At 37.6% G+C, this 27,736-nt stretch overlaps 2 protein-coding genes across 2 annotated transcripts in view; one reads left to right on the forward strand and one right to left on the reverse strand.

Moving 5' to 3' along the window:
* The window catches only part of LOC117422079 (regulator of microtubule dynamics protein 3-like), a 68,687-nt gene extending 51,221 nt beyond the window's left edge, over positions 1 to 17,466 (reverse strand). The window contains exons 1-5 of the mRNA XM_058987431.1: positions 16,841 to 17,466; positions 13,222 to 13,402; positions 12,045 to 12,191; positions 7,363 to 7,651; positions 5,481 to 5,583 (exon numbers count right to left, since the gene is read on the reverse strand). Of these exons, the coding sequence (XP_058843414.1) occupies positions 5,481 to 5,583; positions 7,363 to 7,651; positions 12,045 to 12,191; positions 13,222 to 13,402; positions 16,841 to 17,048 (928 nt within the window). The 5' untranslated portion in view covers positions 17,049 to 17,466. The remainder of the gene's footprint in view (positions 1 to 5,480; positions 5,584 to 7,362; positions 7,652 to 12,044; positions 12,192 to 13,221; positions 13,403 to 16,840) is intronic.
* A 3,399-nt stretch (positions 17,467 to 20,865) lies between these two features.
* LOC117422172 (GTP cyclohydrolase 1 feedback regulatory protein-like) lies at positions 20,866 to 24,462 on the forward strand. The gene is made up of 3 exons (XM_034036867.3): positions 20,866 to 21,053; positions 21,884 to 21,978; positions 23,032 to 24,462. The coding sequence occupies exons 1-3, from the start codon at positions 21,018 to 21,020 to the stop codon at positions 23,159 to 23,161; spliced, it is 261 nt and encodes an 86-aa protein (XP_033892758.1). The 5' UTR covers positions 20,866 to 21,017; the 3' UTR covers positions 23,162 to 24,462.
* The last annotated feature ends 3,274 nt before the right edge of the window (positions 24,463 to 27,736 follow it).

A 27,736-nucleotide genomic window follows, 5' to 3' on the forward strand; every position in this document is an offset into this window, starting at 1 on the left:
TCATCAAGACTACAAATAAAAAAAAGGAAATATTTACGTCTCGGAGCTGACCTAGTGTTCAACAGGCTAGCATGCAACAGTCTGGTTAGTTTTATGACTTTGTTTTACGAATTTCCAAGTTATTCTCATTTCTCAAGGGAAATAAAAAAATAATTAATTGTTGGTGTGGTGGAAGAGGCCTGCAGACTCAGGATCACATCATAGGCCCTTCAGGGTCAAAAAGCTCCATTCTGGTCTCCATAGCAACCATAAACCACAACAACTTCAAGTCTTGAAAGGCTTGTTAGAGAGGTAAGTTCCCTTTCTTACCCAATGAGAGCATTTCTTGGTTTCACAAAAAATGTCAAATGTATTGAAGTGTTACAATTTGCTGTGTCCCGTGTTGTCCATAACGCAGAATTATATTACAACATATTGTCGATTTAATTTTTTTAATTTTTTTTTTATCACACATCATGGTGAATACATTTCTCAACATTTACTCGGGAGCGTTCGCCAGGAGACAGAGAATATATCGTGCAAGCATCTCTGTGTATCCAGATCACACTCCCTCCTGCAACAATTCTGTTCTTACAATACGCCTCTTATTTCAACCACACTACCAGCATTGTTGCAGAAGGAGCATGATCTGGATATACGGCAATGTTCAGAAGAAAAATTATTGTTCTCCTGGCAAACATTCCAGAGTAAAAGTAAAAAAAAAGAAAAAGTAATACCCTACAGAGGTGTGCAATTCGTATCGCCCGACGCCCGGGACAACAACATTTGTGTTTTGCTGTTATACTTTGCCCGTTGGACAAATAGGTTTTTTTTTTTTTTTTTTTCTATATTTGTTCTGTTGCTAGAAAAAACACTCCTGGTAAAACACTTATGATGCGGGAAGAAAACTATCAAACCAATTGAAATGTTGAAAAAAATATCCTACCATATGGACAACACAAGATACAGCAAATATGAAGTAATGTGTTTCTTGTGCAAGGGGTTATTTCTCCTGTGCACACACATCACATGTTTCCCTTTAACTAGTGAGCGAGGCTCATGCCTTTGGTAATGGCTAAATAAGTTGAAGAAGAAATATACTGCCTCATAACTGTCCGTTTCACACTCACCTGCAAATCATTATTCTTCATCTGCTTGTTAGCGTTCAGGAAGAGACCTGATAAATTGCATAAACCTTTGAATTCCGCTTCATATAAACTACGGAAACTAGGCCAGTCAACAAACCACAAACTGCTGTCAACTGAAGCGTGGCTTTAACATTTTAAGTTAACCCATTTTTAGGCATGTCTTAAAAACTATTTTAGTAGTGATTTATGAAATGTCCAGAAACATGGCTTTTGACATCAATTCATTGTTATGCAACAGGAAAGGGCTGTGACTGATTTTCTACAGCAGTTTCAAAAGATGGTGGAGGTGAGGGTTAAAGAGAAGACAACCTCATTAAGTGCCATTGTCTTCACTTGAGGACAGGCTACTTTTTAGAGCATTTTTAACTGGCCCTTTGGTTAAAGACTAAATTAAATTGAATTAAATGGAATAGGGAGTAGCTCTGTATTCATACCAAGTATAAAACACACTTTATTCAAGAACTATTAGGTGAACTATGACCTATATTGTGCTTTTGGTATTGTATCATGATACCAACCAACAGTATCATGATTCATCGATACATAATGAATCATTACACCCCTATCAGTATTATCAAAAAGCAGGCCACATCCACAGTAAGGTGAGACATGCGGAGGTATGTATTTCCGTAGATGGATTAGTGGTTCTCTAGATACACGTACTGTGTTTGTGTAACATACAGATAGATCCTGTGGGGGGTCATTTTTAAATGATGTCATCCAAAAAAAGACACAATTATAGTGCCAATGACCAATATGAGAGTGTTAACAGTTAACTTGCAGAATGCTGTTAATGACTGTTCACCAGCCATTACAGCATTAAGACCACTAAGAGGCCAATCAAATCAGAGTTTCTGGCACCATTTTTACAACCAAGGTTGGCAGGTCTGGTATTAATAAAACAAAAAATCTGGTACAGCACAGCACAGAGGACTGCAACCTACAGCAACGGGCATGCAATGGCTTCCAAATGTTATTTACAACAAAATGCATCTAATTCAGTAAAAAACGAAGGTAGGGATCCAAATGATATTTCAGAATTATTATTTCAGACGTTTGTTTATGTGCAGGTTTTGGCTTGAAAGAAGACAATCTCTGTTTGATCGCAGCTATGGAGACAGGGATGAGGATTTGTATTGTGCTTTATTTAATGTCAGGCAAGCTGTTTCTGCCCAAAGCAGCATTTCTCATTTCCACTTCCTAAGTTACTGCCAAAAGAATACTGAACAGATTGTGTTCCTAAACTAGGTTAAAAGTGTCTTTCTTGTGCTGCTTTGTACTTGAAAATGTGCACTTATTAAATCCAGTAGTCCACAACCCCAACCATTTTATGCAACCACTTTTATGGTCACATTTTTAACCTTTAAATAATACTTATTTTAAGTCTCCGATTGGCTGGGAAGTGTTCATTAATTGCTAGAAATGGACCAATTTACAGCTCTATGCTATAATCGTAAAACATACTAGTAGTTTTTTTGTCTACAGTTAAAGCCACTCGACTTTGTCTTCTAGTGTTAATCACATTTAATTAAAGTAATGATTACTGATTTAGATTGCATTTTTATTTTTAATACACATTTAAAAGTTCCTCATTTATCCTATGTAAAAAGGTACTCCTTTTCATAAATCTATGGCCACACAAACTAGCCAATCAAGCAGAGTTGTACTTGTTTCAATGAACAAATGCAATCAAAACTATGTAGAAATGCTACAGTTTAAGCAAAAAAAAGATTTTTGGGTTGGATAAACTGAAACCATAGTTCTGCAAGCTTTCGCCTTCATGTACATAACAAAACCACACAAGCTAAAACATTCTATGCCAATGTTTGGTGTTTCTTTGGTCAATTGTGCAATTACCTCTTCTTATGGTTGTCCAAGTGTTGGTCAAAACTAATCTGTTCTGTCTTTCTTTTATTGCAGTGTAAAGGAATAAACAGAAATATAAAACTACTGTCAAAATATTAAATCACATTCCACTCCAAATGCAAATCCTGACCCACTGCTCTTGCACTCTTCATAAAGAACTCTCAAACACTACCCACTGGTATATTGTAAATTAAAATAAATCATTTACTTAACACTAGAAGCCCCGCAGCAGTCATTTTGGCGGTTTCTGATTTTAAAATTTAATTTTCTCCACTCGTGTAACACATATGGGGCTGCGCATTCATGCACCTTTCTGTCCGTACGTATTACATATTCTCACAAAGCATGAAACGCAAGAGTGCATAAATAAAGGAGATATATTACATTATACCTAAAAGCCCAGGGAGCAGTCACATTGACGGCCACAAAGAAAACAACTGTATTTTGATTATACAGAACGGTATTCTACTTTATAATATTTTATTTACCAGTTCGCAATGTGTTGAGCTGTAATTAGATTAGTCTCTACTCTCTGCCTGAATGAATGACTGACAGTCTATTGTTTTTCAATCAGTCTTTTCAAAGGCTGGCGCCTGCTTGCCAGGTGCGCTTTTTTGGTCAGTCAATTAGCATCGGGATTAGTGAAAAAAAAATACCAGAGACCGTGGAGTTTTACAATGCAACAAAATACGGAGTTGATGTTTTGGATCAGATGGCACGGTATTCTGTGAAAGCTGGCTCCCGCCGGTGGCATTTTCAGGTTTTTTACAATGTATTGGACCTAGCAGCCATCAACTCCTGGGTACTTTACAAAGAATGCACACAGAAGAATTTACCAAGGAGAGAATATATTTCACAGTTAGCCCAGGAACTTTGCAAGAAGCATTTGGAACAGAGGGAGACTGCCAAGCGTGTACCCACAGCTGAAGCTGACAACCCTGCTGACAGCCACAAGAGACGCCAATGCCAGGTTGGCAAGTGCAATAAAAATAAAACTTCGGACAGCTGTGCCCTCTGCAGAAAGGCGGCATGTGGAAAGTGCACGGCACGTGTGGAGAAGCGCATTATCTGTGTTTTTTTATTTTTTTTATTTTATTTGGAAATCTGCAATTATTTTTCTTATTTTCTCCCCAATTTTGTAAGCCAAATTATTGTTTGTTTATTTCAACCTGGCTTACCGCTGCTACCGCCGCGCTTACTCGGGAGGGACAAAGACGGACACACGCATCCTCCGAAATGTGTGCCATCAGCTGTCCGCTTCTTTTCACTCTGCAGGCCCACCATGCTGTCACCTCAGAGCTACAGCATCGGAGGACCACCCAGCTCTGGGCAACTTACAGGCAGGCCCGCAGGCGCCCCGGCCAGTCTACAGGGGTCACTGGTGCGCGGTGAGCCGAGGACACCCTGGCCGACCTAAGTTGTTCAGATGTTTATGTGACGTACTCAATAAAATAAATAATAATTACATCCGACTGTTTCTCCTTTCGTTATACTATTTACAGTGTTTTGAATACAGCCGTCAGAAAGACTGCTGCAGGGCTTCTAGGTATGACAGCAGGTCTTCTAGTGTTAAAGCCTTTGCCCTGGCAGAGGGCGCATTCATTTCTTATGAACAAGCTAGGCAAGTTTGCAGAATACGACAGTAAGAAAAATTGGATTGCTGGTTTTGTCACGTGAGCTGTTCAGTGTGTTGATATGCAAATAAATCCAGTTCGCCTGCGGGGCGTATCAGCTTCAACCTCCATCTCGATCTCCTGCCTGTCACTCAGCAGCGAATGCACGCACCCACATGGCAGGTGGCTACTCTGTCACGAGCATTAATACCCTGTATCTTTCTAAACAAGGAATTTGGGAGAGCTCCCTAATAGAAGCTGAATCTCAAAACAATAATTGTGTGAATATGGTAATTGTTTCAGCTGTGAATGGTATTTAAAACAGGATTCATTCATCTGATTTTTTATATATCCACCCTTACTGTGGTCCCACCGCAGTCGGATATGCAACAGATTACTGTATTACACTTCCTAAGCCGTTTTCCCACAGGCGCTCATGGATATCCATCTGCTTGGATTGAGATTTATGGGTCAGACTCTCATCATGTAACAAACTGATCTGCTTTGCCTATTTGCACCGATAAAATGGACTTGAAATAGAGAGCAATACCATGTGACTTTTTAGTGCAATCCATGACTTTTCCATGACCCTATAATAAAACACCAATGTTCCTGGGTATTCCAGGACTGGATTTTGTTAAAGCAGTTTTCTAGGACTTTCCAGGTTTTCAACAGGGGCCAGACCAGTAGGGTCCGCTGTAACACAATCTGCAGAAACAGTTCCTGCCCATTTTGCCTCCCCAATACACGCCAGTACCAACACGACCTTCAAATTTGTACAGCCAGGACGCAAACCTGCATTTCCCTGAACACCATGCAGAAGTGCCTTGACCAGGTGAGGCTGCTGGGGATCACACTATAATGTGACTCTCACCTTGTTCTGCGTAGGATTGCTTCTCGTCTTTGTCTTCTGTGATCTCATACATGTCTTTGTAGGAACGGGCCAGCCGCCACAGAAATTCTTTCTTCTCCTTGTACTATTATTGAGAAACACAGAAAAACAGCTGCATGAAACTGCTGTCTATTTATTTAACAAGAGTATCTATTGAGACTGAATTGTCATCAACAAGGTGGTGTTGGCTAGTGAGGCATTCTGTGGTTTTACACAGTGGGGTCAATATAATTTTTTTTGCTGACAAACTTACATTATTTATAATTATTTAGTAGCAGGTGCCCCTTAAGGGAGACTTTAAAAAAGTTTTTGTGTTAACTAGAACATGGAATATCACAGGGAATGATTACAAAATGTAATCTGCTATGATTTCTTGGCCTTCTGTTTTTAAAAACAACTCAATTTTATAATAGGGTATTAAACTGATGGGGACATACAAATATTGTGATGCTTATTAGTAGAACTCACATGGCCCGACGACTATCTCCATTGCTTCTGTAAATTGTTACATGTCCGAAATATCACAGATCGCAATTAATATATTCTTTTGGTTTAGAATCGCTCTTTGTAACATTTTCTGTTTCAGTCACCACACCCTGGTGACTTCTTAAATTTTTTTTTTTTTTTTTAAGTTAGAGAGCTCTCACACACGTCTTCTCTAAGTAAAACTGGTACACCCGAGTGTAACCATTAACCAGCCCCCCTGCAATGCTGCCTGCCCCAGTGGTGCTTAAAAATACCACATTTGTTCTATGTGGTATTTCTTCCTGATGTACTATAGTTACTAGTGGCCAGTGTTGCAGGGGTACAGGTCAATGGTTACACTGTGGTGTACCAGCTGTACTTAAGAGAGAAGACAGGTTTGACAGCTCAGTTAGCCACGGGTGCTTAAAGCGTCTGTTCTAAACAGTCATCAGGATGTATTGACTGAAGCAGAATACGATACACAAAGGGAACTGAAACAAGAATACTTTAGGTCAAGATAACTGTGATATTTCATACCCGTACCAAGTTATTCTTTAAGGAGATTGAGGTCACACTACATGGATTTGCAACTCCACAGTTAATGGATGCATTAGATAAAACATTAAAGTCTAGTGACTTTAAAAATCAAGCAAGGTTTACCAGGCCCCTTGCTAATATGAGGCGACCGGCCAGATCAACTCTGCTTTGCAGGATGCGGCTAGCTGTCAGATCTAATTACAGCAGCATGTCCTTTTTCAGCATCAATGTTCTGGTATTTCCTTCCTATTGAAGTGTGAAATATTGTTTCCTTTAAAGTCTTTTAAACTGCTTAAATGTACTTGTTTTTAAAATGTTGAAGTTATTAATTGTTGTACGATTGTCCCGTTTTACTGTAACCTCGCTGTTGTAGCCAAATTGGCACCAATGAGAATGGAAAAAAGATACTGAAAAAGCAGTTTAGCATTTTTAACTTATGAAATTAATAATAACCCTTGATCATCATCTCCATTTCTACCAGATTTTCCTTTCACATGGTCACAGTAGCCATGAACTAATTTGTCGTAGCATAAATAATTTCCCCTTTAACATTTAATTAACATTTACTTGTAATGGGAATAAAATAAAACGGCAAATACTGTAGTGTGCTTTCTTTTAATAGGACTTTCACTTACAATAAAGTGCCATCCGGGGGCCAACTTCTGAAAGGCTCTCTGCATACAACAAGTGCACAGTATCCTTGACAAATGTTAAAACAATCTGGATTATGTTTAAATACACTCTATATATCGCTGTGATATGGACAACTCAGGATACAGGAAAGTTGAAGAACCACAATTCTGGAAAACAATGGCAGCTGTTTTAAGTACAACATATCCAAGAGTGCCATGGGCACACTGACCATGGGCTTGTTGCTTAGCAACAGCTGGAACCCCTCGGTGTGGTCCTGGATGGTCCCTGTATGGAGCCTGTCGCTCGTCTCCAGCAGGAGGTTGAACTCATCATCAGGCAGCTCAGTGGTCAGCTGGGCGATGGGGTCCTCATCTAGGCTGAGGGAATCCCGGCAGAGAGCCTTCACTGTGGCACAACTCACTTCCTCATCATCCTCCTCCTCCTCCTCCTCGGTATCCCTGTCAGTCTCTTTGTCCGTTTCTCCATTGTAATCAGACTCTGCATTAGCAGTCGTGTATCTGAAACATAGAGCGAGAAAGCAGACCGTGTTACTGACACAAGCAGCTTCCCTCAAAATCAGTTATTTAAAATAGGCCATTAGACAATAGGAAGCCTTTATTTTCCACGTGGAAGGGTGCAGCAGAGGGGAATTTTGGAATGAACTGAACATACAAATGAGAATATTGCTCTATGCCTGGCAGCAATCAAAGCCGAGTACAAACCGAGATTCAGTGAAGCAATAACTGTCCCTTACCTTGTGCCCAGATTATCTTCGATTTCCACATTTAAGAAAAGCATGTGATCTTTTAATTCTGTTAGCGTCACCTGCTCAGGAGTAGGTCACCAAGCTTCTGTCTATACAAAAAGTTTCATAACTGGATGAATGGTTCACAGTACATAGCTACTAATTTAAGTGACATATTGACTGACAGAAAACATCTCTATAATATCCACATTGCCAGTGATATGCATTACTCATTTCAGGCTGTTCACTGGAAATATTTGCGTTTTGCTTTTACTGCTGTTCCCTGTAATGCTGCCTGAAACAATTACCAATCTTTTTAATTAATTTGTTCATCCTTGCTTATTCAAATTATTCTGAAAACGAATAAATGGCAATTTTTCCAAATAAATTTAGCGCACCCAGTTATGTCCCCCTCACCATGGCAATATGCAACAACAACTGGAGGACAAAGGCCAGCCTTGCAGGTGTCCGCTTGAGCTCACCTGCTGTCTTGCCAATAGGGTCTGGTGTAGCATGGAGAGTACAAAATGTCCCTGCAGTTTTTGCCTCACTAACGCGTGACAGGGCCAGAACCAATGACACACCCATGGAATCCTCAGAAGAACGGTGCTCCCATGGCTTTGTGACTCATCCTGCACTCCACACAACCCACTCGGGGACCACTTATGCAATTATGGATATTTAATTACCCACTACAGTATTTATAATTCTGGGTATTTGAACCTGCCTTACTATTACAGTACAACAACAAAAACAACAGGTCGGCCAGGGTGTCCTCGGCTCACCGCGCACCAGCAACCCCTGTAGTCTGGCCAGGCGCCTGCGGGCTGGCCTGTAAGCTGCCCAGAGCTGCGTTGTCCTCCGACGCTGTAGCTCTGGGTTGGCTGCATGGCGGGCCTGCAGAGTGAAAAGAGCGGTCGGCTGATGGCACATGCTTCAGAGGACAGTGTGTGTTCGTCTTCGCCGCTCGCTAGTCAGTGCAGGGGTAAAATCAATTGCAGATTACTAAACTTAAAAAACAAACAAAAAAAACAAACAACAAAAAAAAATATTACTAAATAATATAGTGCTGGGACAAATATCCGACAATTAAAATATTTTTTTTTACATGTATTCGGATACAAAAATCAGATGTTCATATTCGCTAGAAATTACAAAAATATCTTGCACTTATTTACCACCGTACCAGAAGTTGCACGACAGTTTCAAAAATTGCAAATGAAAAAAGCTTTGCGTGATATGTGAGATTAATATATAAAAAACACAGCAGCTCGAGTCTCTATTTAAAAGTTTAAGACAGCAAAATGTAAACAAACCAGATTATGCGTGACCACGCATAGTGATCTCTATGGAAAGCCATCTGGGTCAAAAACATTTTGTGCTGCTTTAGAGCGGATCAGAATCTCATGGGGCAGAAAAAAGGCAAGCATATCATTCTGAAATGCCTCGCTTAAACAATGCCCAACTTGCTGGAAATGTTGTGTAGTGATTTTTATATAGATTTTATATATTTTATGTTGCGACTTTCAGTTATGTGGAATATAACGTACAACGCCATTTCCACGTTTGTTTTATTTGAAGAGTTTAAAGTTAAAATTTCAGTTTTCATTTGCTTGTTCAGCTAAAAAATGTGGTGTCAATCTTTGTTTTGTATTTAATTCACTTGGGTAAAGTAAGCTCTACACAATTTATTCTTTGCTCCTGGGATATTTTTCTACTTTAACGTGTTACATATTGTAATGCTGTCTCAGCCTGCGTGCTGAACAATATAAAGGCTTTTTTACTTTTTGAAACAAACGATTATCCAAACAAATATTTAAATTATTATTATTTTAAATTATAAATTATTATAAATTATTATTATTACTGAATAATGCATCAAGGAACCAAAAAAGTGTGTCAGGAGGGGGAGAGTTTAGAAAAAGAACACACTCGAAAGCAAGGGTACAAGGGAATACATGAAAAATACCAATTACAACACACAAAGCTAACAATACTGTTTAATGTCATGTGTTTTGCTCCTCAGTAAGACTCCTGGAGAGGTTTTTGGATGGAAAAACACACATGGTCAATTTTGTTTTCTGGTCACACTGCATTAACAGGATCTGGAAAAAATATTTTTCTGAAGAACAAACAGCAAAAAACCTAATGATAAAAAGCCGGTGTACAATGGAGATTGCCCATTCATCTGAGTGACCCGTTAAGAACACCACTCCAGCTGTCCACCCCGTCACTAAGCATTGACACAGCGCCTGGTTTAAGCAGAGCCAACAACATGTCCAAACCAATTCTTGATGATTTCACTCTACAGTACTATAAATCTGATACAGGTTCTTATTTTACTGAACTCTTGGGAGGCAGGAGATATTTGATTAAAACCAGGAAACAAAAAAAGGTTTACATTTGCCAGGCTGCTGTTAGGCTGCTGAGACAATGGTTTGTTTTTATTTGGCTTCAGTACATTCGCCATATTATGCTGTGTATAGCAACCAACTTTATATTGCACAATATTTCAACATACCGAGTGAAAAATGTAAATGCAGGCTGCTAGAAGAATACTTTCACATAATGCAAATTGGGTAATATGTAACATTAATGTTCAATGCAGTGCTTATTTCAGCTAGAGAATTAAACGTGCCGAATGTTAGATGTCCTGAGACGGCACTTAACAAAAGACATGGTCAATTATCTAGCAGACAGTGACTGGTACTCAAATGTCTGGCTTCTGGGAGTTTGAGTTCTTATAAAGAAAATAGCATTTTGGTTTATTTTGAATTCTTGTGAGATAGATATTTTTAAAACATGCATTCAGGAAGAGTCATTGTCTAAAAAAAAGAAACATTCTGAATTGTTTTTCATACAAAGACTCAAACTTCCAGAAGCAACTCGTTGTCAGAAGCGTACCTTTGATGGGAAGTGCAGCATGGGAAAAAATGAATTCTACAAAATGATGATCATACATATTAAATAAGACTTACTGGAATTATTTTGTTAGCTATACATACTTAAACTAATTCTGGTAAAGAACAGTATATTTGACACCAGTCCTAAAACACAATCTCAGGTCTCAATAGTTTATTTTCAAGTTGGCTCTTAAAGTACGATCAATGCAGTATTTATGGTCACAAATGGACTTTAATAGCATAGAGGCTAATATTCAGAAAATGCAACCTGGTATAAAAGATTCACCCCAACGACTCTGTTGGGAATCTGCTTTTTTCCATCATTGTTTTTCCTCAAAGTCAGGAAGAAGGGAAGTTTTTAATACCTTAATGTGAAATTTCCCTCTGAGGGCAAAAAATAAGTGCCAGGACAAGAAAGCAAAGGTGGTTCTGTTGAAAAGCAAAGGTTTACCCGTGCCAAGGATGGGCTTCCTCTCCCTGGTACATCAGAACAAACTGGGTCACTCTGAATCAACACATAACGAACTATAAATGTCTGGTTGGATAGTAATAAGAGGCGATTCAGGAGGTAAAACAGGAATTCCCACTGTGGCCAGCGGAAGACAAATGGTGCTCAAAAAGGGGGTTCTAAAAGTATGTTTTGGCAGAACAATTCTTTATATATTTTCTCTAATTCACACAAAGCCCTTTGGTTTCCTGTTTTCTTTCCTGAACAGGGTCTCTTTAATTCATTTGAAAATATTGCAGATAAAAAAAGTGCATCATGAGAATTATTCTTTGAATCAACAACAATTTTAAGCATCTCTCTTACAAGGCCAGCAACCTAATATAATGTACTGCAATCGTACTGTGAGGGAAGGAAACTGCATTTTCAGAGAGCCACATCCCATTATCTCAAACAAGGATGTTGGTTCATCTGTGAGTAACCTGTCATAGGATGATATGTGTACACAGAGGACACAATTACATAATACTTGGAGCCTTGCTTTAATGATCAGGTGGAAGCATAAATACTTTAAATACCAGGCAACTGAATAGGACTCTATGCAATCTATGGATGGCAGAATAGAAAGATGGCACTTTTCAAATATGTGAGATTTAAGGTCGGTTTCACAAACCCTGATTAGCACTGATCTTAGACCTGATTAGACTACCTTTTAAACTGACACTAGGTAGTCCAAGATTAGTGATAAGCAGGGTCTGTGAAAGTCTGTGGACTCAATTAAAAACAGTAATTTAAAGAGGTAGGACGTGGTAACCTACCCTCCCTCACTCTCCCCATCGTACACACTGGCTGCGCCTGTGCTTGCACTGAAGTAAATGGAGCTTGAGCTCATGGAGTCTGAGCGCTCCCTCATGAAGAAATGTCTCCGTTTCCGCGTTGCCTTCTGACTCTCCTCCACGCTGGATCTGTGAAAAGGTAATCAAAAATGAATTCAGATGAGAATGGCAATGTACACTGAGAGACGCATTTCATGTATGGTTCTCAAAAGGGTTGGACAAAAAAAATAGAAACACCAGTCGTAACGCGGTCAATAGGGTGCACAGCCAACTTGAACAACCAAGAAAGTACTGATTCGAAGCCAGGTCCAAGGTGTTTCAATTGTTTTTGAGGGATACATGACCATTCCTCAACGATTTCCACCACCAATTCCTTAATGAAGAATTGGGGTGGATAAGTGCAGCAAGTTCTTCAAAGTTATCCTTGTAAACCATCATTTTTTTCGCCATGGACACAAGATCTGCAGTCTTGCTCGTCATGAATGAAACTGGCTTGTAGCAGGGAGATGTACCTTTATGGAAATTGAATGAATCAGTCACATGAGAAATGCAATTTACACAACTTGTTAACTGTGTGCAACATACCATATGTGTTTCCAATTTTGTATCCAACCCCTGTAAATACAGTATTCCAAATAAAAACTGAACAAGGTAAAGCAGGCTACAATGACATACATTTATGGATGTGGATTTATCTTATGCAAGAAATGTCCAAACCTGGTTTCAACATATCTGGAGTTCTAAAGATAGCCTTTATAAACCTGACAAATAAGATGCCATAACTCATGCGAATTTAGATCACCGTGATCTAGATCTGACACCATCATGCATCTTGTACTAAGGAATGCCAATACCAAGTTTCATCACAAGAGCAAGTTTTAAAAATGTAAGTATGACAAACTTACATATGGACGTATGTACAATAGTGGTGAAACGACACAATAATGTCATGGTATAATACGTACTGCAACATGTATCACGATACATTGGATGGTCTTGATGATGCATAAAACCATCTAATGAAACCATTTAATGACGTACCACGAGTCATTGATTCATGATGAATTGCTACACCTCCAATGTACAAGCACTACTATTTAATAATCTCAGTTGACATACATCCTCCATCAGGCTTAGCCTAAATAAATTATGTTCTTACTTGACTTCTTTGACTATCTGCACAACGATCCCCTCAAGCCCCTTCCTCAGGTCAGCCACCTCGGTCTTGAGCTCTATCACACACTGCAGCATTGTGTCCAGCTGGTTCCACAACTCCACCTGCTGCTCCGGCATCAAGCCACGGCCACCCGTCTCCCTCAGGACAGCAGAGACTCGAGAAGCTGAACATGGACACAAAAATTGAACTATCAATTACTTCTTGATTGCAATACAATGACAAAATCAGACAGCTAGCTGATCACCACAGAAAAGCAAAGTATGATGCATGTAAGATGTAATGTAAAGGTGGCTAAGTTAACCATGACAAATGGGGCAAACTTGGCTCCCACTTTTGCCATTCATGTTGTTACTTTGTAGCTAGTTTGTACTGCAATACAATGCGGGCAAAGTTTGCCCATTTTGCAGATATCACAGCTTAATATGGTGGACCCTTTATGCTAACTTGGCCATTTTTGTACACGTGAGACGTATTTAGACAGATACAACATACAATACATCTGCAACAAACTGTAAATACAAATTTAGACCTATTAGTGTCATGATAAAGCAGACCACCATGTGATCTCTGAAAATGTAAGTGTCTCTGCACGTATGGACCACAGGGGATAATAGTCTCGGCTCAATTAAAGTAAAAGAAAACCCCAAAAGTTAAATTATTTACAAGCATTAGGCCTACCTAGAAATGAACTATATTTTACAATTGTTTTTGTATTTATTTTGTAATATGAGCATGTAAGGGGCTTAATGTACAGTAGCACAGCCATATTGTCTTCTTCCCCGAGAATATGATGTACACCAGACCGATATATTTATTTATTTTTTATTTATTTATTTCTTAGCAGACCGATATAAAATTAAGACTCCATTGTTTCATTTAATTTCATTATATATATATATATATATATATATATATATATATATATATATATATATATATATATATATATATATACACACACACATATATACATACAGTGCCTTGCAAAAGTATTCAGACCCCTGACCAATTCTCTCATATTACTGAATTACAAATGGTGCATTGAAATTTTGTTCTGTTTGATATTTTATTTTAAAACACTGAAACTCAAAATCAATTATTGTAAGGTGACATTGGTTTTATGTTGGGAAATATTTTTAAGAAAAATAAAAAACTGAAATATCTTGCTTGCATAAGTATTCAACCCCCATACATAAATATTTGGTAGAGCCACCTTTCGCTGCAATAACAGCTTTAAGTCTTTTGGGGTAAGTATGTACCAGCTTTGCACATAGTGTCGGAGTGATTTTGGCCCATTCTTCTTGGCAGATTTGCTCCAGGTTGTTCAGGTTGGTTGGACGACGCTTGTAGACCGCAATTTTCAAATAGTGCCACAGATTCTCAATGGGATTGAGATCAGGACTTTGACTGGGCCACTGCAGGACATTCACCTTTTTGTTCTTGAGCCACTCCAATGTTGCTTTGGCCTTATGCTTGGGATCATTGTCCTGCTGAAAGGTGAATTTCCTCCCAAGCTTCAGTTGTTTAGCAGACTGAAGCAGGTTCTCTTGCAGTATTTCCCTGTATTTTGCTCCATCCATTCTTCCTTCAATTTTAACAAGATGCCCAGTCCCTGCTGATGAGAAGCATCCCCACAGCATGATGCTGCCACCACCATACCTCACTGTAGGGATGGTGTGTCTTGAGGCATGGGCAGTGTTAGGTTTGCGCCACACATAGCGCTTTGAGTTTTGGCCAAAAAGCTCTATCTTGGTCTCATCTGACCACAAAACCTTTTCCCACATCGCAGCTGGGTCACTCTCATGCTTTCTGGCAGTGCCTTGATGGTGTGATGCAGCTTCCACTTCCTGATTATTGATCCAACTGTGCTCACTGGGATATCCAAACACTTGGATATTATTTTGTACCCTTTCCCTAATCTATGCATTTGTATTACTTTATCTCTAACTTCTGTAGAATGCTCTTTGGTCTTCATTTTCCTTCAGATTCACAACCTGACCAATGATCCTTCAACAGTGGGGTTTTTATCCAGAAAATGTGACAGCAACTTTAATGGTTCACAGGTGGAGGCCAATGGTAAGGTAATTGTGTCCTCGTTAGGGCAATTTCTTTCATCGGTGTAAACTGGGAACTGGGAGCTTCCACAGCACAAGGGATGAATACTTATGCAAGCAAGATATTTCAGTTTTTTATTTTTCTTAAAAATATTTCCCAACATAAAACCAATGTCACCTTACAATAGTTGATTTTGAGTTTAAGTGTTTTAAAATAAAATATCAAACAGAACAAAGTTTCAATGTACCATTTGTAATTCAGCAATATGAGAGAATTGGTCAGGGGTCTGAATACTTTTGCAAGGCACTGTGTGTGTGTATATATATATATATATATATATATATATATATATACACACACACACACACTGTATATATAGTCAGAGAATGCCATTCACAAATTTTAGGGTGGATTTCATAATACTGATGGTTTAATTTTGTTTGTTGTAGTACACACTATAAAACGATAATGAATAAATGATCAGTACGCTGGGTGTATTTGTTTCTTTTTGCCAGAGAACCGGCTAGGCTCATTTCGCAGCGTTTTTGCAGGGTTGTGTGTGGAGCTGCATATTATGTGATAAAGAGCCTTTATCCTCTGGGCCATCTGTCAGCTGAAGTCTTTTTCACCCCAACCCACGCCCCAGCTACTGAGGTACTATTGAGATGGGCACACCCAAAATCGAACTTAATTGAGAGAACCATACAATTAAGTTGTAGCCAAAATCTCAATGTGCTTGTTCAATATTATATGGAAACCAAAAAAGTGAATGCAATATGTAAGTCATAAAACGCAAGAGCTCAAAGAGAAGATTACCCCCACATTTACTGTGAGGAGTTTCCTTGTGAGTACATCTGATTTGAAATTGCATCTTTACACAAACTTAAGCACCCCCTTAAAAGTGATATGTTTTACTACAATGTCCCTTCTCAGCTCCCGGTTTGAAACTGAACCCAAATATTAAGTCACCCTGATATTTCTCAGCCATTGTTTTGTCCTGAAAATATTCAATACATTTGTCATATGATGCATTATAAATAGGCAGATGTTACTACCAGTAGGATTTTTACTGACACTAAGGCAGCTGATTCCACAGCTGCCATTAGCAGCACAAAACAAATTACTAATATAACCACCCATTTCGCTTTCTCAAGTGTATATCTTTCTTTAGCCCTGATAAGCTACTAGCAGCATTCTTGGGTCTTCCCACAGGCAGCAGAATTTGTATTTGTAATAAACGCCGAATTAGATTTTCTATTGGTTCTGATCACTTAAATAACATGTATGCACCACAGAACATTCAAACTGCTAGCACATGTTGCTAAAATTGACAGTGCCAGAATGCTATATTATCTAAACAGCCCAGTACGGTGCCAATTAACATACCTTTCATTGTAAGAACAGAAATCGTTAAGGGAATATTTTATGTCAGGTCCAATAACTTACTACTTGGATCTTGCAACAAGCCAAAACGTAAAAGAATCGACAGTCATACCACCACCCGCAGCATGGACTTCACGTGTTTGAATGTGAAAACAAAACGTACCTTGGCTCTCCAAATCTCTCGCACTGCTAGTGATGTTTCCATGTGGTCCAACAGTAGTGTAGAACACAGGCGGGGAGCTGTTTTCATTCTCAAGTCGTCGGCCTTTTCTTTTTTTTCTATCTTTGTAAATCAAATAAATTACCCACCCGGCTCCTGCCGTGGCTCCTAACGTGAGCCCCACCACGGCGTTCGATCCCAGTTTAACCATTTGGAGTACCGTACTTCGTAAATATGAATTCAGTGCCAATCCCTTTTCACAAACAGCTTAATATTAATAAATAAATAAAAATAAACACGTTGTTATCAAATACAAATGTTTTAAAAGTTATTTCGTCAGATAAATGTAGCCTATTTACCTGTCATAAACAATTTAAATACAATTTGAAAGCAGTACCAACGTTTTATCACCGGCACATATCTTTTATTTCGTAGCTACCCAGTCAGCACCGTGTCGCATTTGTTTGTCTAGTTTACCAGTTGTATGTTTTAATTCTTAATATTCAATTTATTTATTTTTTTTTTAATGATTTTTTTCAGTATGCATAGCTACAATTTCACTTTCTACATTGCACCGCGGGAATGTAAAAGCAGACGAACTCAACTTGTGCAACACAAAAAAAGGTTCGTCGGGAAACTGCCCTGAACTTTTGTTAGGTAGTTTTCAGTTGAAAGAGGTCATGAATTAAATTACATTACAGTAATAGTGTATGTAATTACCGATATCCCAACATATATACTGCCGACTATTCAATTCATAATATTTTATTTTATGCAATATAGGATTGATTACAGATGACTTCATTATCAACATGTTAATACGTTTACACCCAAGTATTATTACTTTATCAGTGTTACCAAAAACGTAGGCCTATACAACAACATTACAAAAACCCTTCCACTTACTGTCCAATTTACACTTTAAATTCAAAATATCAATTTCCACAAATCAAAATGACTCTTACAATCTCAAGTGTTAACAAATAGTAAATACTCCAGTCAATCAACATTACCTTAAATAAACTTTTTAAAATACATTTTCTCACCTTTTAGCACTTAGCAACATGAGCACTGCACTCCCTGTTATTGTGTTGAAGATCAGAAAAGGTACCAGGATGCAGCATTATATATATATATATATATATATATATATATATATATATATATATATATATATATATATATATATATAGCATTATATTAGATTTTTTTAATATCCTGACGAAAAAGTGGATCTTTAGTTAGGCTACTAAAGCTAATACGAGTTTTTAAAGCAATGGTTATTAATGCTGTTGAGTCCTTATAGTTAATTCAATAATTCTAGAATTCTTTCTTGTCTGTACTTTCATTCACTATAGGTCTTACATGTGTAAGAACTGTGTTAGAACAACACATGGGAGGTGCGACTACCTCAAACAAGTATATATCTGGTGCCATACTGAACTAAAGAAAGTTTTATGTTTGCATGCCTTACTTTCAGGTAATTTTACAATTGCACTTCCTAGGTCATTCACCTGAGCAGTGTTTTCCAGAGAAGGCACACCACTGGATACAGAGTGGGAAACAGCAGGTTGATTAATGGTAGGGGGAAACAGTGATGAAAGGGGTAGAGAGAATTTTACTGAACAAATGAAATGACCAAGAAAGAGAAAACACAGAAAACATAAAAACATAAACTGTATAACATTGAAATGTTCAGGCCAGTGACATCAAAGCTGTGGTGAACCAACTAAGGGATTGCAAATGTACTGGTACGTACTGCATAGAAGTAAGACATCCACATGCTGAGCTTACTTTAGGATGGTACCAGATATCATTTAAATACATGTTTTCTATAACGTATGCCTCTTTAAAAACTTGACATGTCAGGCTTACACCAGTGAATCGCAGTGCACTCTACGTGAGATTTATGGAATTATTTAATTTACTTATTAAAGCTTTCCTGCAGTTTCATTAGAATAACTTATGAAAAGCTGCTGGACAAAACTATTCTGTGTTCAATTTCCTACAGCGGTCGTGATTAATGTATCACCATGCCCCAGTAACCCTTACCATATTTGTCTTTCCAACAAAATCCTGAATTGTATGACCTAATATGAGTCAACTGTTCCTTATCTGCTATACATTTTAACACATCATACTGGCAATGCATTGCATTGTGAAAAAAAAAATCCTCACTATTTGTTATTCAATATATGTTAGACAATAATGTGCAATGTTGAAATAGTTTATTCCTAGTCAAATTATTCAAGAAAGGATAACATTCATTGTTTTTTTTCCTATCCAGCTTCCTAATGCAATAGGTTAATCATTAATAATTAAAGACTTGTAAACTGTTGCACCATAACCCTGCTGATAAGCTCTCATGTGCATCAATCTCTTTATTAATCTTTCACTAAAATTAGATAAAAATGAAAGCTTTAAAATTCTTTAAACTACATTTCTATGATAAGATCATTCTAATAATAATAATAATAATAATAATAATAATAATAATAATAATAATAATAATAATAATACCAATATATTTCTTACCACACATGTACAGCTCATGTGTGGTGCTTTTGATTTAAATTTCCAATTGGAATCTATAAAAATATATATTTTTCTAACATGATAATTCGATACAGTTCACAGAAGTTAGGTACATGTGTTTGCAGACACAACCAATCTCTTGATGGAAAAGGTTTTCATGTGAAGTGAAAAGCATCCTGTGGATATTAAAGATGTTATTTATCTCCCTGCACGGATATGAAGATGATCTCTATCTGCAGGCTTCCATTTTCAAATGCTCCTCTTTGTAATGGATCTATTCAAGAGACAGACACTTTCAGTGCCTATCCGCTGTACCATCGCCTGCTGTGTCCTTATTTCATTCTTCTTGTTATTTAAGGAAATTATATTTTTCTTTGTCTTCTCTGTACTGTAGTTATACGATAGAAATCAGTGCATTTTATTATTTTTGATGTCAGTGCTCCTGTTATGCAAAGGATCTGTTTGTTTGTTTGTTTGTTTTCAGTAGTCCCATATAAAAAGGAAAAATGTATCAAAATTATACATTTCATGATCTGAACAACCACAGATTACAATTACACAGTTAATTTACACTAACTTTCTTTTTCTGGGGAGAGGCACTTGAATGTAGTTATAAAACAAAACACCTTACACCTTGATAAGATATCTATATTAGTATATAATCTCAATATATAAAGAAGAACGTTTGTCTGTCTGTCTATTCCTTTATGCATTCGTACCCCGCAGGAGCCAGTGCAATCACACTTTCCATGGCCTCCTCTTTGAACCAGGGGAAAGTCGAGGGCTATGTTTGGATCCAAAATTTTGACCCCCGGAGTATTTTATTTAGTAACCCCTCTGCTGGATCACGTAGCCATGTATCTCAAATTAAAGAAACCCACAAAAACAAACAAAAAAATAAAAAGAACAAACTTTTTTTAATTAAAAATTGGCAAAACCCAGATAATAATAATAATAATAATAATAATAATAATAATAATAATAATAATAATAATAATAATAATAAAGTTAAAAAAAGGGAAAGGAGTCCAAGCGCATTGTGCGACATCCAAGATCAGTAACTTATAGGAAACCCTAAGGCTACCTTTCCCCAATTTGTTATGCATGAAATATTGAAATATTGAATTTCCCGCAGCAACGCCGGGTACTTCAGCTAGTTTCAAATAGTTAATAATAAGCATGGCAAACCATGACCTAAGATGAGGCAGCAATTCAGAAATTATACAGAATACACATACAGTAATAGAAAAAAAAACATGATTTGAATACACTATACTATCTGTTTAATTTAACACATTCCCATTATGACAAATGCTATGCTATAGTATTGCCAAATTAGCAAATAGAGTACTGTCGTGTGTAACTATTGTGTATTTCCCCTTTCATCATTACCACGCCGGTCCTGTGCGTTTGTCTTTAATAATTGTGAATGGGTGATGCCAGTTTTTAATTTGGGGCTCTCCGATTGGCTCCTCGGAGTGGGTGTTTCCGCATGCCACTGACCGAGTGAATGCAGAGAAGAAAAATCTCAGGTTCAGAACGGGAACCTGTATTTATATATGCTTGTGGATCGGAACTATTTCCAAACGAAAACCTCGGGGGACAAGAAGAACCAACGCAAAGGGGTAGAAAGTGAAGTGCAAGGATGCCTTACGTACTCATCAGCACACAAATCCGACTGGTTTGTAACATACATTGCTTTGATAAATACAATTATTATTATTCTGTTCAAAGGCAGCCATTACCGATTGTCACTGACATCCTAATCCATGCTAATACGATTTATTAAACAGGGTAATGTCTGTTTCCCAATGATCAACTTTTTTATGCCTTAACGCAGTATAATTAAAACATATAACTCGCTTTTATTTGTGAATGGCGAATGCACGCGTGTTTAGTGGTCTATTTATTTGCATTTGAATGAAATGTGATTTCTTCGGTAAATGTTTGGATAATGGAAAGAATTCTAAAACGTACTGTGCAGTAGTTCTAATAAAAACATACACAGTGACAATTGAAATACGGTTTGTTGTGAACTTTTTTACATGAAGTAAACGTCATAAGAAACGGATCTTCGCCATTTAAGGTTTCGGAAGTGCCTGGGTGTGTTGTTTAGGACTTTAGACCTTTTAGGGCGGGATTAGGTTTTGTTCAAACCAATAGTAAGTAACTCCACTAAGCAGCACGGTCAGTTTGAAGCCATCTGCTTGCATTGTTATTTGCACAACCACAATCAAACTAGTTATCTTGCAACTACCAGTACTTGCTGTATCCCCGTCTGTCGTACTAGCCTCATCACCACGTACGCAGAACAGTGCCATATCACAAGCGTCATTACCAAATATATCAAGCTAATTCGTTGCGATGCTTGTGGAGATCTCTAAACTAACGATCATGTCATTCTAGTCACTGAACACAGCATTATTCTATTCAAAATGAGCGAGCTTTTAGTTTTACTGCATATTGTTTAAATATGTTACAGTAACACTTGAATTTCCTTTTCCTTTCTAGGAGACAGGTCCCACAATGGTTGGGGATGAATATTCAGATTCAGCACTAATGAACTATTTAGGAGCCAGAAAGACTACAATGCTAGGGAACAATTTGTGAGTACAAACCTGTGCCCTTGTTTCTTACAATAAAAAGTAATGGACATGACATACTGTTTTTAAAAGGCTTTCTCGACTCCGTTACTGTAGACGTGTCAAGTCAAACCCACTCGGCATGTGACTCGCTCATTTGCATGTTATATAAGAATGATAAAAAATGGAGACATTGGCCAGGTTTCTGTGGAAAAATAAAGTCTCACCTTTTCCTCACGCATATGCTGGTAGTAATTCTCGGGTAGTGTGGGTTTCCGTGTAGTTTTCTTTTAGCCAGAGAAATTTGCCATCTAAATGCAAATGACCGAAATAATATTAAAATAAGGGAAGATATATTCAAATGTTTCTGTCTGAGTTCCAATTTCCAAAACATACATAGCGTTACACAAATAAAAAAACAACGTTCCAAAAGAAAGCAATTCTTGTATTATTTGGTAAACATTTTTAATGCATATATTATTATTTATTTATTTATTTAGCAGACGCCTTCATCCAAGGCGACTTACAGAGACTAGGGTGTGTGAACTATGCATCAGCTGCAGAGTCACTTACAACTACGTCTCACCCAAAAGACAGAGCACACGGAGGTTAAGTGACTTGCTCAGGGTCACACAATGAGTCAGTGGCTGAGGTGGGATTTGAACCGGGGACCTCCTGGTTACAAGCCCTTTACTTTAACCACTGGACCACACAGCCGCCTTCTCCTTATATATATATATATATTTGTTCTTGTTGTTATTGGGAATCCAGTATACCGGTAGTCCGTACGAGTTCAGCACATTTCTCAGTAGATGCTGATCCACCCAGGACTGTCTGGAACTTTGTTATGTATAATCTCGGTGCATAAAACCCGGTTTCCTAATGTAAATATTAAAACATCAGTTAAAATGACACTTGAAGCCACTTGATGTTTAAATGTTGTTATCTTGCTCATTCTGCTAAAGAAAGTGTTCGGTTAAGAAGTAAAAGAAGCACCCAAAAAGACTGACAGAGGAGATGGGTAGACATAGACTTGCGCTTTGATGTCTAACTGAGAATGTTTTGTTTGTATTGCAGTTCGGAATACCATGTGGACGAGCCACCTCGATTGATTCTAAACAAGCTAGAGCAGGCTGGCTATAGGGTGGTGAGCATGACTGGGGTGGGCCAGACACTGGTGTGGTGTCTACACAAGGACACCCTATGAACAACATGGGGCGCCCTCACAGCCAACAAGAGCAAGGACCACAGATTCTAATTAGGATGTCCTTTTACGTACCTTCATCTCAATGTCCCGTAATAGTGAAGAGAAGCATGTCTTCAATTATAAATACTTTGTAAAAAGGTAGTACAGTCATGCTTTCAAACACTTCCCATGCAACAAATAGGTCCAAAGAGTTTGAGATGTTGTGAACTGTACCATTTTAATATGCTCCCTTTGACTTTGTTCATCCCTATGAACTGTTAAGCTATATATATATATATATATATATATGTGTGTGTGTGTGTGTGTATATACCCATATTCCTTCGAATTTAAGATGCACTTTTTAACTTAAATTCTTAAATTCGAGTACAGTAGTGATATTAAAATTGCTAACAAGACGTGACTACCCGAATACTCAAACAGCAGCGTGACTGACTGCTGAGAAAAGACGAACCAAAATGTTACTGCCTGACATACAGGCAGCCATTTTCAAAGAAGAGTCATTAGCTTACGAAGGAATTCACTGAGGAGCTTTTACAATTTCATCGTTTCTAACAAACAGTACCATCTTGGACAGATCAGAAATGCTGATCAGACTCCCGTATTTTTTGACATGCCAAGCAATACCACAGTTCATAAATTGGGAGAAAAACAGGTGTGAGTAATCACGACTGGAAATGAGAAGCAGCACATAACTAATGCTCTGTGTGACAGCAGATGGACGCAAACTGCATCCATATGCGTAATTGAGGTTGTATCTTGATAGATGCATATTTATTTTGTGTTTTATTTTTTCCTCAAATTGAGGGTGGGGATTTTGGGCTGTGTCTTAAATTCGAAGGATACACATACACACACACACACACACACAGTATGTCTAGGAAAGCCACATCAATCCTGTATGAAAGATCACTTTACTCAAAACAGCAGTCCAGTGAACTAATGAAATATATTAGAATACCTCAGGCCATTTCTGTTTCTGTTTCATTGGTTATCTTTGTTATTCTGTAAAAAGAGTTAGACTTTGTAGAAGCCAATTCCTTTGTGCTGCACATATGTGTAATATGTGAGCTATAAAACAGATAATGGCTTTGTTATATGGGCAGGTTTCTGAGTATGGCACTGCTGTGTAGTATTGGATAGTGTTGTACTATCTATTTATTTGCTACTTTTTTAGGACCCAATTACTGATTTTTATAGTAAGGAAACATGGGAATACCGTTATGTAGACTTTATATTCAGTGTGTTTACTGTGAAAAACTAACAAAGAAAATAAAGAAATGTGCAATTTGTGGTAAATAAGTTTTGTCATTGATTTATTTATTTAAAATTGTATTTGCTGGGAAAACCATACAAGGACAATCAGTCCATTTACAAAGGTGTCCCAGGAGGAAGGCAGGGGCAAGTTACAGTTACATACAAGCATACAGTAAGCACTCAATGCTATTATCCGTGTATTATTGTGTTCATTTCACATCACTCACAAATCACAAGGCTGGTTCAAATGATAAAGTGACAGTATGGATCTAAGTTCTATGAGTAGTTTTTTATTTTTTCAGTCTGAGGGGCAGCAAAAGCTTTCCTTCCAATAGCTATTCTCACTTTTGGTATTTGAAATAAGGAATAAACACAGTTAAACTCATGGAACAGATTTTTAACAGATTATTTATTTAAAGTTTGTGTTTAATGAAACAGCTTTGAAAAATGAGCAAGGTTACAAAGAGGATACTGTAGTCTGGAACTGTACAACAAAGAAAAGCTTTGACTGCCTAGGATATCCAGGAGTTGTAAGAGTTCCCTCGACAGCATGAATTCCATAGAGGAGACTGATTAACTTATCTCTTCACACAGAAACAAAGGCCCCTGTTAGTCAAATCAAAGCACAATTTTTGGCGAAAGGAAAAAAGAAACATACAAGTACATTAGTATAAAACTATTTAGTTGGATTTCAGAGCCCATTCATATACAGAGATGTTTCGCACTGGTTTTGTAAGTGGCCGTTAAACTTCCCGGAAATAGATTCTAGTTTAGAAATACTAAAAGAAATTAAAAGGCCAAATGTTTCGACAAGAAGTCTTTTTCAGTGTCGTCAAATGTTGGAATGGTTTTGGACTCACTTGTTACAATTTGGATTATGGACCTCGGCCACATTAAGAGGAGTAGGTGTGTGCCAGTTATCCACAAATGTGACATTAAGCTTGCAGAGATGTGGCTAGTTAGTCATGTAGGCAAGAAAAGAAAAAAAGTTAATATATAGAAGTAAAAATAAATAAAGATGAGAAGATTAGAAACTCACACCATCTACAATTCTGTCTTCATCCCTTTTATTCCCCCTCTTGTATTAATATTCAGATTAATATTTATTTTATATAAATCAGTGTTGGAAATTATATATGTATATAGATAGATAGACACACACACTATGTATAATAGTACTAGTATTGAAATACCTCTGTTCTGCAGTTCAGATTAGGTGGCAGGTTACAATATACTGGGCAGAGGTTTCTGCTACCTCGTTTTTTCCCACCCAAGAAGATCTGTAGTTTATCTTCAATGCCATTATCCTTTAAATACAATCTAAGAAAAACAGTTATAACATTTAGATTCAAACAGGAAACCAAAAAATGTGTAGCATCTGTAGTTTCAGAAATAGCACTGTCAAATCCTAAACATGTAAACATGTGTATATAACACGTTTAATTATAAGAAAGAATATTTCTAAGTGTTTCATACATTTAAAGTGTTATACTTACTGTTTAAGGTATTTATTAAGTAAATCACAGTTCAATAATCCTCAGGTTGGCAACTGAAGTCATGGCTCCATTAAACCCAGGTGGCTATGACATCTCACAAGATTTCAACTTCTCAACAAAACAGGACTCCTTGTGGTCAGATAGAGGCAATGTATTTTTAAACAGATCGCACTTTTTTTTTTTTTTTAAATGCTTCATGTGAAACAATGTATTTATGACCAGCACTGGTCTTTGGCACACTTGGAGAGACAGTCCATCAGCTCTGAAAAAGCATTGCTTCTTTTTTACACCTAGGGACACCATTGCTGATGCAAAAGGCAATGACATCATGCAGAAAATTCTTTAAAAAGCCATCGACCTGATTACTTAGAGTGGTTGCCGCTGGATTCCATGTGTTTACTTGGTTGCTGTGGCAGCTGCCCCAGTGGTTGGAGGATGAAAAGCAGATCGGAAGATATCCTGCGTTGGTGAAGCCAATGCCAACCATCTGCTTTTGGTGGTACAATTAGAAACCAATCTTCAGCTGGTTAATTGCCAGTGTGTAATTCAAACAGGATCTGACATGAACAGGTTTGGCCCGGCGCTGTGTTTCATGAGGTACCGTGACTTGGCTAAATTGTGGCTCTACTTGCACCTATTACGACATTAAGAACACACTATACAAAAAAGAAAAAAAAAAAGCTTACGAGCCAACTGCAAGAATAAACAGGCTTTAAAATGCATTACGTATTTGTACACCTGACAAAACACGATAAAGAAACACAGATGTGCATATGTGATAAACCGAGACTACTGTAGTTGTTACTGAGAATCTGTATCGCTGTGTACCAACTAAAAAGACACTACAGTATGTCAAAGCACGTGGTCGGTATGATAATATCATGGTCAAAGGCTAAAACAACGTGGCACAGAAACTGATAAAGTAACTTAACTAAGAAAATCAAAGAATACAGCTGTGTGGCAAAGATTAAAACAGTTTACTGTCTCTATACAGCAGAAACTTAAAAGTCACATGACAGCATAGTATATACTATACAGCTCTGTAAACATAAAGCCACTACCTCAAATGGTTTCTGTTTGATATGAGAGAACATAAGAACATTTCCGAACGAAATGAGGCCATTCGGCCCACCTATGCACGTCTGGTTTCGACCAGCTGATTAATCTCAGAACTTTATTCAGTTGGGTCTTAAAAGATCCAAGTGATTCACCATCAACAATATGATAAGGTAACCCATTCCAAACCATAACCCCCCTTTGTTTGAAGCAGTGTCCCCTACCCACTATCTAATCTTCAACTCATTTTGAACTGTGTCCTCTGGTCCTGGTTTATGTGCTTATTGGTTAGGGTTAACTTTGTCTTTTTAAGATTCTAAAGGCTTCAATCAAGCCCACCCGAATTATTTGATCGAGGTCAAACAGATTTAATTCAGATTCCGACGAATGATACCAAGCCTGGTGTCCAGCCTATTCCGAACAGTTTTTTTTGTTTCCTGAGCTCTGCATGTGTTATATTAATTGACATGTCTCAACACTGTCAAAATCAATAACCCCTGTCTGCTTATCTATTTTAAACAAGACTGAGATGCTTCCATTACGTGAGATGCTTCCTTTGTTCATATAATGCTGGAGTCATCAGATCTGCACATCCTACTGCCATCTACGGAAAATGTCAGAAAGCATTTACACATAGGGATGACCTTTAGTACCCTGGTACAATCTGGAATTTTTAATTTTATTTTAACACAGTATTATTATAAACGGTGCAACTAATACGCAACCATTAAAAAAACAAAATTCAACATTATGGCATGCTTGATTTG

The sequence above is a fragment of the Acipenser ruthenus genome, chromosome 15, assembly GCF_902713425.1.
Source record: "Acipenser ruthenus chromosome 15, fAciRut3.2 maternal haplotype, whole genome shotgun sequence".
Classification (NCBI taxonomy): domain Eukaryota; kingdom Metazoa; phylum Chordata; class Actinopteri; order Acipenseriformes; family Acipenseridae; genus Acipenser; species Acipenser ruthenus.